This window comes from Pleurodeles waltl, chromosome 5, assembly GCF_031143425.1.
Source record: "Pleurodeles waltl isolate 20211129_DDA chromosome 5, aPleWal1.hap1.20221129, whole genome shotgun sequence".
Classification (NCBI taxonomy): domain Eukaryota; kingdom Metazoa; phylum Chordata; class Amphibia; order Caudata; family Salamandridae; genus Pleurodeles; species Pleurodeles waltl.
Window position 1 is genome coordinate 1588523362 of NC_090444.1, and position 12359 is coordinate 1588535720.

General features: G+C 43.4%; 1 protein-coding gene across 6 annotated transcripts in view; it reads left to right on the forward strand.

Moving 5' to 3' along the window:
* ASAP2 (ArfGAP with SH3 domain, ankyrin repeat and PH domain 2) overlaps window positions 1–12359 on the forward strand; it is a 916066-nt gene that overhangs the window by 363903 nt on the left and 539804 nt on the right. For all 6 annotated transcript variants that reach the window (XM_069235900.1, XM_069235899.1, XM_069235896.1 and 3 more), the window contains exon 9: window positions 9002–9088. In XM_069235900.1, coding sequence (XP_069092001.1) covers window positions 9002–9088 — 87 coding nt within the window. The remainder of the gene's footprint in view (window positions 1–9001; window positions 9089–12359) is intronic.

The following is a 12359-nucleotide window of genomic DNA, read 5'->3' on the forward strand; positions in this document are numbered from 1 at the left end:
AGATTGAGTGTTCCATACCTTACCAACTATTATGCAGCGGCCCACTTATGGTACCTCATATAAAGGACATAGTGGGAGACGAGTGAGGGGTGGTGCATAATAGACAACACAATAGCGGTGGACTCTCTCTGGTAGATTCCTTGGTAACCAACATGGTCTATCGATCTGTGATCGCAAGTGCCACGCTAGAAATATCGGATACTATGGCAGTGAGGAGGGGGGGGCTCACTTTCTTCCAGTCACCCTTTACCCTCCTGTGGGGTAATCATGAATTTCCTCTAGATAAAGACAGAACCTACCACCAGCAGTGGTTGGAAGAATGTTCAAGCTGCTTTGGCACATGTTAGACAGAGGCACCATTTAAATCTTTGACCAGTTACGAAACAAATATGAACTCCTGAAGGATGAACACTTCTGTTACCTACAGCTTCGACACTGGCTAATGAACATAGGAGTGAAACATGGTGCCACCAGACCCCCCACCCCTGAAATATATCTTTTATACTGCACGAGGGACACGTATGCCATATCCCACATATATAGGTTGTTGAATTCAAGGGGGAGAGGCACTAAGCTACCTTTTCAGTTGTCCTAGGAAAATGAACTGGGTATAGCTCTCGACCAGGAACAACGGAAAGAAATAATAGAGCAAGCATACAACTTTGCGTCCCTAGCTTACATGCTAGGTAACCCTGGGCACAAGAATTATGCTCAGGGTTAAAAAGCATGTTGTTTGACACCAAATGCGGGGGAAATCGGTGGGTCATCAAGGAGCTGGAAACATCTGAGGTTTGCCTGAGTGCCAGCCCAGGGACAACCGGTCACTTGTGGTTGCATTAAGTTTTAACTGCTATCACAGGGTCATATATGCTAGTGCATATATGTCCTCACGCATACCAGAGTACACATTGCCTCTTGGGCTATAGGAAGCCTGCCTTAGGGGTGACTGACCTGTACTATGTACAGTGAAGGGACTCTGTCTGCACTTGGTATGGGCTGAGTCAGACTCGAGCAGACAAGCTGCTCATTTAGGCTAGCATGGAAGTTCAGCAAGCTTTGTTTTTACTCTGGCAAAGCAGTGTGACACAATCAGTGCTGTAGCCCTGGGGACCCCTTTACCATCCCTGCGTACCACTGGTACCATTTACTAGGGCCTTACAGGGGTGATGAAGTCCTTGCAAACTGGGTTTACAAAATTATAGTACAATTTAAGGGAAAGAGCACTGGCACTGAGGTCTGATTAGCAGGCCTCAGTGCACTTTTAGATCAAAAACGACAGAATCAGTAGTCTAAATGGGGGCAAAAAGTGTGGGGAGTGGGCATCTGCAAACAGCCCAGTTTTTTACACCGCCGTAGAGATTGTTGCCGCAGTCCAGTCTACTGGTGATGTGGGGACTGGGTGATCGTGCCTCTGGTGTTCATGGGGAGTCACTGGACTATTTTGTGGGACATGCATAGGAAGACAGGCAGGAGGAGGTGACTGCTTTTGAGATGTCTCGTAGGTGGTGTTATTTTATTGGTTGGAGAGTTGTTTGTTGATAGCTTTCTCCATGACTTTGGATGGTAAGGGCAGGAGTGAGAAGAGTTTGTAGTTGCTGAGCTCCTTTGGGTTTCCCGTGGGTTTTTTCAGGAAGAGCTGTGCTTTCTGTACATTTCCAGCTAACCAGGAAGGCTCCACTTTAGACAGAGTTGTTGATGATGGTGGTAAGGCAGGAGCTGATCAGAGTTTGTCCTAAGTTGAAGATATGGTGGGGGGGGAAGGTATCAGTGACCCCCCCCCCACCTCCGAGTGGATTGTTCTCATGATTTCAGCGGTGACTTTTGGGTGAGGAGTTTGCAGTTTGTGATTTGGTGGTCCAATCTGGTGGTGGTGGGCAGCTAGTTGATAAGTTGTTGTGTCTTGCTCTGGGGATTGAAGTTGCTGTAGATGTTGAGGATTTTGTTGTGGAAGTAATTGGAGCAGTTGTCCCAGAGGTCTTGCAAAGGGGTGATAAAGTTGGTGGCAGCTGAAGGGTTGGAGAAATCTTTGAAGATGTTAAAGAGCTCTTCGTAGTTGTTGGAGCTGTTTTCCAGTTTGAGAGCTAGTGCTTTTTTTCTTGCCTCGTTGAGTTGAGTGTGGTATTTCCTGAGTGCAGCTTTGCAAGAGTTTTTTGGGTGGTGTCCTGACTGACTCTCCACTTTCTCTCCATCTGTTTGCAAAGTCGTTTGGAGTTTCTAAGGTCTTCAGTGTACCAGCTGGCTTGTGTGTTGGTTCTTGAGTGCCTGACATTCTTCAGGGGGGATAGGGTGTCTGTCAAATTCTCTTTGGGAAAGACAGTTCTTTGCAGTCTTTGCTAAAAGTAGGGGGCAGAGGCTTCCTTTGCTTGGTGAATTCCCTCTGTTTCCCTTGTGCTACGGAAGCTAGTTTCCCCATACCCAAGGTTCACCACAGTCTCTTCAGCCGTTACTGATCCTGGGGTGGGTTGCTCTGTCCCCACAGTCCTAGGATTGTCTGCTTTGCTGCTAATAACAGACGGAAGATCAGACATCCCCAAGGAACATACAGCGGGTATATGTCTGGGGCAGGGTGACCCAGCAATATCACTTCTGGGCATTTGGTGAGGGTCAAGCCGGGGATGACTTCTACTTGCATCAAGACCAGGGCACAGAAGTTCATCAGTGCGGACACGACCAGAGCACATGGGTCAACAATCTTTGTTCCCTGAACCAACTCCAACACTGTGGGTCCCTCCTGATTCCTATCTTCGTCAAGTGGGGAGTAGTGCCATTGATTGAGAATTTTCATGAGTGATTCCCGGCCCCTTGCATACGCCACCAAGACAAGAGTCTGACCTTCTGCTGGTTGTTCTAGCACTTCCCGCAGGATGAAGACAAAGGACCTGGGCAGGGAAGAGGTCACACCTCTCTGCCCTTCTAGGATGGTTAGGGTTTACAGTAATCAAGGCGGTGAGCCTCAAAGGCTTTCACCGTCCTTGCTATGTAATCTGTTGTCCCCCATTCCAGAAAAAAGCCCTTCCTGCTGTGTCCAGGCTGACAAGTGGGGAAATTAGTTATGCAGGAGGCACCACCTTTAGGGCAGGCTTGGAGGTTTGTACAGCCAAGGAAAGGTTCCGCCATCTTAGCAAATCCTGAATTTGTGGGTCCTGGGTAGAAAAGTGACGTGCTCCCACAGGTCGTCATCACCTCAGGGGCAGACTAGCCCCAGGGACCAGAAGCCCATTGGGCACTGCCTCTCACACCCTTAATGCCCCCTAAACTAGGATTTACTGGGCGTCCATGGCACCAGAACCACAGTTCTGACTTTGAATCCGAGGAGAGGCACAGAGAAGATGCTTTCACAGACAACAGGACTTTGGTCTCCGCCGCAGCGGAAAGAGAGGACACTTAAGTGCTCTGAGGAGACCATATACTGGAACTGTGGGTTTGATGTGTGTCAGTGGCAAATATTTCTTCCTTTCAGCAAGAGGGACACCAGTGGATGCCAGAAACTGAAGCAGACTCACCTGACTGGTAGAACCAGTCACCTGCAACATGCAGAAGAATAGTTGTGCATGTCACAAGAAGTGCAACCCGTAAGGCCCTTCATGAGTGAGCCTAAAGAAAATCGGTGACCTGCACCCCTGGAATTGTAGTGAGATTTGCACCACGTTTCGAGTAGTTACACCACTCCTGTCAACCTCCAACTAACAAAGTACCCGTGGACTATTTTTGCTGCTGCCAAGGCTTGTTTCTCCCCAGCCCTCTAACCGACCCATCCCTGGTACCCAACTCGTCCCCGGACGTCACCAACTCCAGAGCAACTCTCCGCAATAGTGACCGACGTCGACCCGCTGCTGTGATCCTGCATCCTGAAGAAGGCACTTTGACTAAGTGGCAAAGCATCTTTGGCGTGACCCTCCTGTGAGTGAAAACTGCAAGGCCAGCTCTGCACCCGGAGCTTCTGGACAATGGCGGAGTGCCAGCTGTGGATTCGGGGTCCTGGGATCCAAAAAGCCTCTACTCTCCGAGGGTAGAGTGTAACTCCTTCCCCAAGTGTGCTTTTGTAGAGTTCTGCATCTTTGATTGACAGCACTCGCAGTTCCCAGTATTTTCCAAGGACAGCAAAGCTACTTCTGCACCAGGACTCCCTGGGCAAGGTAAAAAAGTACTGTCTATAGCAATTTGGTTTAGGGACACCTCAGAGCTTAACTCCAGGTTTCCATAGAACTGACCCCACAAGTGACCAGTTGTACACTGTGCTTTCCCCTATTGACTTTAATGATATTCGTTTGACAACTAAAAGTGCATCTATTTTTAAATGCTTTAAAAATCCACAACTCCGGTTGTATGTAAGATACAAAGTTTGTTTTGGTGTCTAAATTAAGATAAAAATCTGCTTTATGTGTCTAAATTGGCTTTGGATTTCTTTCAAGTCCTGTCAATTGCTTATCGTCCATGTTGGTGTTGTGAAATGCTTTACACATGTTCCTCTAAGTAGCCTGATTGCTCTTTGCCACTCTACCAGGATCCAGCTAAGGTTTACTGGTGTGAACCAGAGGTCCACTTCATGGTAATGTGTTAGTATTACATGGTAAGACCCCCCAGTCATACCACATTAAACTGCCACCTTGCTACAGTCGGCATTACAAATCAACTGTTACAAAGTCTCCAGACCACCCAGAACGTTGCCACCATACTAATCCTCAACATCCCTCACAACACAAACATCACGCCCCACCTCAGAGAGCTACATTGGCTACCGATCCAGAAGCCATGCAAATGCAAAATGCTCACCCATGCATTCAAAACTCTCCCCAGCATTGGACCTGCCTACCTCAACCACTGCCTCAACTTCGACCAATCCACCAGATGTCTTCGCTTAGCCCCACTCCTCTTTGTGCAAATACCAGCATCCACAGAAGCAAGTCAGGAGTAACGCTTCTTTTCCTACATCACTGCCAAATCGTGGAACAACCTTCCACACCACATCAGGACCTCCCCATCCCTTCTTGAATTTTGCAAGAAACCGAAGTCCTGGCTAGTCGACTAGAATTCCAACCACCCTACTCATTTACTCCAGGCCTGGATACCTCTAAGTTGATAAGCATGCTCTACAAAATCCTCATAACATATGTTGAAGGCTTTTCCTCTCCTGTCTGAATTGAGGTCTAGGCAACATGTATTTAACTTCCCAGCATATGCAAGAGTTGGCCCTAAAGACCTGATCCCAGGAGTCTATACTGCAGGAGGCTGAAGTATGAAATGAATCACTGTGACCCCTTGTGACAAAAATGTCTGAAATGTAGTGTCGAGTTGTTGTGACTCCATACGAAACGTCCAAAGTCTCCTCAAAGCAGTTCATATAGAGACACCCTCTCAAGCAAAGGCAGACAAAGGGAAGACAGTGATAGCATTGCTACTGTGAGTACCCAATTCCATTACTCTCCAGCCACATCACAGGGAAATGTCCACATCACCTAGCAATCCTACCTCTAACTTCAGGTAGAGCAGGGAACAATCAGGTCCCGAACAAAGGGAAGACACCCAGCGAAGCATAGTTCCACCCAGAGCCAACTTAACCTTATACCACAATACAGAGGATAGTAGCTGCAGCAGAACCTGAAAATGAGGTATAGCTGCATGTCTCAGATTGAAACAAACAATGCAGTCCGCTGTATTTTTGTGAAAACACCACCATGTTTGAATAGGTTGTGCATCAGGCAAGGCATCCTGTGTGAAGATCCAAGTTGTAACACCAGAGTGCCATTGTTGACCTGGGTGGCTCTCACTGCCCAGCAGGGTAGCGAGCAGTCTGAAACATGTACACCAGCTCACATACATTCTACAGCCCCTCTGTGCAACCACCAAACCCTGGCGTAAGGTAAAAGGAAAAACAGGTCAAACACATAGAGATGGAGATGCTACCATCACATACTCTCCAAAAACAAACTAGATAAACACAATAAATGTGATGGTGGTTAGGATGATTCCGGAAAAGAGAATAGAAGGGTCACCAATCTCAATGAATAGAAAAGGGCATCAGTTACACTGAATGAGGATGCCTCACCCACATCTTGTGGCATGCTTTATCATTGGCCTCCAATTCGAAGAAAACCTGCATGCTCATTGATGTACACCAATTTATGATTAGTTAATGAACGTTATCATCATTTTCATCTGCTTCCTCATCCCAGTCTGGTAGGATGATACCTCTAGTTGCCTGTGATGGTCACAGAGGACAATTGGTTATAAGGAGACTAATTGAGTAATTCTGCAGGTACGCCTTTTGATGAATGAGTGACTACAGGGGATACCATACTCCTGCCACAGCATGAGGCTATAAAAACATAGTTATAGGGTTCACAAATTTGTACTTAAGGGGAGGTAAGAACTCCCTTCCCACTTGTGTGTATAGGCAACTAGAGAAAGATGTGGGTGAGATTACCCTAAAGGAAAAAAACACCCAGCAAACAGGCATCTGGGAGCCAGGCGAGAAGGAATGCAGGTGATTCCTGGGGAGACAGGCAGGTCCTCTAAAGGGACCTCCTGCCAAACAGACATGGACAACAAGCAAAGAACCTTAGAAAAATTATGTTCCCTTTCAGGAGCACAGCCACAGGGAACAAAAGCACTGTTGAAATAAAATACTACCCATTCCAGCATTGGGGAACAAACAGTGGGGATAGTTTCAAGCTGGAGAAAGCAAAAATAAACCAGCACTTAAAATCTGAAGTCTCCTGCCCAAGGTAGGCCTGTTTTAAAAAATTCTGTCAAGTCAAAATACAAAACGACTTACTGAGTTTGGTAGCATTAGTTGGCCATAGCAAAGAGAAAAAACAGGAAGTAGGAGACTTTCTTTTGCCACATAGTATTGGGAGAAACCATTCTTAGGAACCAGTAAAAAAATTTTCATAGTTTTTGTCAGGATTAAGGTATGTAAATCCTTTTTGTTGAATAGAGCAGAACTCATTTTGTGAGGATTGTGATGAAGATGGAAGGAGGTGATCTACATGTAACAATGTAGGTGAGAGACAAAACCTCTGTGGCAGAGTACACTACAGGTACAAGCAAATCCCTCTTATTCAGAACCACCGACATGCATATGCCAGCTCCAGTTAGACAAGGGGGTAATCTATTCTTGACAGGCTGTGACACCCCAACATTTCGTCCAGCCAGGAATGGAGTACTTTAGGGCACTGAATGTCTTAGAGAAGCCAAGCACCAGTATAAGTGATACCACTATCTAATCAATATGTGCTAAACATGAAGTGCTGAAGCTTGGTGCCATGACTTGCCTCAAAACCTGTTATACAGTGATTACTTATTTATGCAATTTTAAAGGTTAGGGAATATTTAATAAGGTCTGGTAACTTGAGAGATTTGCAGTGATATCTAGAACCTTTTGAAGAACTCTGTAATCGTAGAGAAGTTAAATGACATAATTGGTGTAATAAGGGCAGGTGACAGGAAGTGTAACAGCTCCTTAAAATGGGACAATAATAAGTGTTGCCTTGACAATCAGTTGCTTTTAGTTACTTAATTTCAATTTCTGTTTTAAAACTTTAGATAAGTGTAAACTGGTGTTCCTGCCTAAACGTTATATTGTGGATGGAGCCTAACTTGTTTTTGAAGTGTAGTTCTACATCTTTTAAACGGCTTATCCTCTGTTGATACAATAGTAGATTGGTGGATACTAGAAACTATTATTGTATGATAGGCATAATTTTATTGAAACTATCTTCAAATGTTCTTGAACATATGTGGATTGCTAATTGATTGCTTTGAAGTTTCTTGAAAAGGTCTTTATGACACTGATTGTAACTGTAAGGGGGTCATATAATACAAGGCTGTTGTTCTGAAATTGACCTTGCTATCGATTTTAGACGTGATTTTTAAAAACCCTTTAATTTTATAAGAGGTATTTTTATTTTTGCGCTGGCCCTTTTGCATCTTTATTAAGTCACAATTTGAAAATGTCTAGTTAAAAATAAAACTGTTTACTGTTTTTAAAGCTTAATATTATGTTATGTTAATTATGCTAAAACTGCCAATAGCCCGTTTTAAGTCCTTAGTTGATGGTATTGAATACATTGTGACTGCCATTCAAGAATAGACGGAGGGCCATAGGTTTTTCTACAAGAGGCTGGATATGTGTTAGCAGTCCGCTTCCTTTGTCTTAACAACGGTTTCTCATTTGTAGTGTGTGTGAGGTGTGCCGTTTATAACATGTATCACAGAGGACCATGCAGTGATTTGTCCAATATATTGTGATTACTGCCATATCTGCAATAGTAACATTGTGAGTTGATAGCTAGTGAAGTGGAGTATGCTTGCCACCTTTACTGCCTTAATTAAGTCTCTTGTTGAGCTGGTATTTAGAACTAACATAGCTGATATTTTAATTACACCCTGGAGTAATTACATTTGCTTGAAACATGACTGATCTGCCAAAGATACAGAAATGACTCAGAGTCATGGACTGTAGTTCCCCAAATGGGACAGAAAGTAATACAATGAAGTTGGCTGCTAGTACTTCGGAGGTAATATGTGCGATTTTCACTTGATCAAATTTAAGCAACTTGCAAAACACTATAGCCACTCCATCTCCTGCTCCAGAAGGTATGGATGCCAGTGTTTTAGGCACCCTTCAGCAGTTCTATTTGTTATCCTTTGCCTTCCGTAAATTGAAGCAGTGGCCGTCCCCTAACCCTCTACATTGCTGTCTTCCAGTAAAACAGTGCATTGACCTGTTGCCATCCCCGGAAGAAGTCAAAAGGTAGAAGCTTCTTGTCAGTTGTCACATACTCTCCAAATATGATGCCCTCTGCTATCAGCAATGCTGCAATGTCTCATATCAGATTCCTTGCAATTGATTTCTTGTATGTAATTCAATAAGTAAAATTCACATGACACCCAATAAAACCCTTGCCACGGTGAAACACAGAATATAGTTGGGCTTTCAAGCACATACTGTTACATACAGTCTATGTATGTTAATACACTTTTTTCTTTTTCTACTTAGATTAAGCAAGTACAAGATGAGGAAAGAAAGCAACTAACCCAGTTAAGAGATATTTTAAAAGCTGCTCTTCAAGTTGAACAGAAGGAGGTGAGCATATATTGTATTTGATTTCTCCCTATGGGGTGCATACATTGCTGTGGCTGCTCACAAATCAAATGTCAGTCAATGCCTTGCCATAATTATAAGATGCACCAAGAAAGCAAATTCAGCTAAATTTGAGTGTGACTGATTACATGTTGATAGCCGTTTCAGGAGCCACAATTGCCCCTGGGAGGCTCTATTGGTCTTGCAGTGTGAATATTTATGCTTCTCTGTCATGTGATTGCCCCTGATATCCATAAAAAAACAGAATATCTCTCAATGCAAGGATGATTCCTGGAACACTCATTATGATATGGTTTTCATATAAAAATAACCTAAAATAACTGAAAATATTCCTTTTAAAGGCAACATTTGCTTCACCTCTGCATTTGTAAATAAACCTAAATAAGGATCATCAGTCATTTGATTGGATGACAACATCACTGTTTGCCCCCTAATATGCTGAGATTTATTATTATACATTTGTGGCGGTCTGTGCTTAATTTTTCATAACCTGTTTTCTGCAAAAGATATTCTGCCCAAATTTGCACCTCCCCCTTCTCCCTTTTTGGGGGATTCTAAAGATTTCCAGGATTTGTGGTTTCCCCCACTGGCCATTTAGTGTGTTTTTAGTTTTTTTTAATTGACAAGTGCTGGGCAGGAAAGAGTTATTTTTTTCTGTAAAACGCATCAACAGAAGGTTTGTGTAGTATGATATTTTCTTTCTAGCATTAAGAAACAATCAGAGTTGTAAAAAGAAATCTGTTTCTCCCAGAAGTGTTAACAGTTTTTTAAATGGTGGTCCTTCGGTCAGTCAAAATGTTTATTGGGACACATTGTACATAAAACATTTATGCAATCAGATAATTAACTACACATTTTTTAAAAGAACATAAAATACTACCACTGACTCTTTAAATCTCTAAGTAGTTCATATTAAAAAGTAGATTGAAATTGGCATCCATTGTTAGTCATATGCTTTAAGAGCAAATGTTTTTAAAACTTTTAACGTAAATCCAGTAATAATCAACAATCCAATATTTCTTTTTATTGTGTTTGCAGGTGAATTGCCAGAGCCGACAGCTTGGCTTAATTTCACTAATTGGAATGTCTCATTCACACTGGTAAAAGAGAACAATTCTGCTAAAGAGTGGCCCTTAGTAAATGAACTAGAGGGAGCCTGCAAATGTAGCAATCCATACAGATTGTTCAAATGGGCCACCCAATCCTCTTTAGTAATAGTACAGTTTAACCCCTTAGCTGCTGGGCCTTTCCCCCCCCAGTGCTGAGCCCTTTTTTGGCTATTTGGGGTAGTTCGCGCTTAGGCCTTCATAACTTTTTGTCCACATAAGCTAACCACGCCAAATTTGCGTCCTTTTTTTCCAACATCCTAGGATTCTAATGGTACCCAGAGTTTGTGGTTTCCCCTGGAGGAGACCAAGAAAATAGCCAAAAATACAGTGAAAATTTCGTTTTTTCCAAAAAAAATGGGAAAAAAGGGCTGCCGAAGAAGGCTTGTGTTTTTTCCCCTGAAAATACCATCAACAAAGGGTTTCTGGTGCTAAGATCACTATCTTCCCACCTTTCAGGAACGGGCTGACTTGAATCAGAAAACCACATTTTTCAACACAAATTTGGCATTTTACTGGGACATACCCCATTTTTACTATTTTTGGTGCTTTCAGCCTCCTTCCAGTTAGTGACAGGAATGGGTGTGAAACCAATGCTGGATCCCGGAATGCTAAAAATTTCTGAAACCTAGACAAAATTCTGAATTCAGCAAGGGGTCATTTGTGTAGATCCTACAAGGTTTTCCTACAGAAAATAACAGCTGAAATAAAAAAATATTGAAATTGAGCTGAAAACAACAGCCATTTTTCTTTATGTTTTACTCTGTAACTTTTTCCTGCGATGTCAGATTTCCAAAAGCAATATACCGTTTTGTCTGCTGGACTCTTCTGGTTGCGGGGATATAAAGGGCTTGTAGGTTCATCAAGAACCCTAAGTACCCAGAGCCAATTACTGAGCTGCACCCTGCAGTTGGTTTTCATTCTATACTGGGTATACAGCAATTCATTTGCTGAAATATGAAGGGTATAAAATAGGTATCAAGAAAACCTTTGCATTTCCAAAATGGGCTCAAGATAAGGTTTTGAGGAGCAGTGGTTATTTGCACATTTCTGAATTCCGGGGTGCCCATACTAGCATGTGAATTGCAGGGCATTTCTCAAATAGACGTCTTTTTTACACACTCTCTTATATTTGGAAGGAAAAAATGTAGAGAAAGATAAGGGGCAATAACACTTGTTTTGCTGTTCTATGTTCCCCCAAGTCTCCCGATAAAAATTATACCTCACTTGTGTGGGTAGGCCTAGCGCCCGCAACAGGAAATGCCCCAAAACACAACGTGGACACATCCCATTTTTTTGACAGAAAACAGAGCTGTTTTTTGCAAAGTGCCTAGCTGTGGATTTTGGCCTCTAGCTCAGCCGGCACCTAGGGAAACCTACCAAACCTGTGCATTTTTGAAAACTAGAGACCTAGGGGAATCCAAGATGGTGTGACTTGTGGGGCTCTGACCAGGTTCTGTTACCCAGAATCCTTTGCAAACCTCCAAATTTGGCCAAAAAAAACACATTTTCCTCACATTTCGGTGACAGAAAGTTCTGGAATCTGAGAGGAGCTACATATTTCCTTCCACCCTGCGATCCCCCAAGTCTCCCGATAAAAATGATACCTCACTTGTGTGGGTATGCCTAGGGCCCGCGACAGGAAATGCCCCAAAACACAACGTGGACACATTACATTTTTTGACAGAATACAGAGCTGTTTTTTGCAAAGTGCCTACCTGTAGATTTTGGCCTCTAGCTCAGCCGTGACATAGGGAAACCTACCAAACCTGTGCATTTTTGAAAACTAGAGACCTAGGGGAATCCAAGATGGGTTGACTTGTGGGGCTCTGACCAGGTTCTGTTACCCAGAATCCTTTGCAAACCTCAAAAAGTGGCTAAAAAAACAAGTTTTCCTCACATTTCGGTGACAGAAAGTTCTGGAATCTGAGAGGAGCCACAAATTTCCTTCCACCCAGCGTTCCCGCAAGTCTCCCGATAAAAATGATACCTCACTTGTGTGGGTAGGCCTAGCGCCCGCGACAGGAAATGCCCCAAAACACAACGTGGACACATCAAATATTTTGACAGAATACAAAGCTGTTTTTTGCAAAGTGCCTACCTGTAGATTTTGGCCTCTAGCTCAGCCGGCACATAGGGAAACCTAC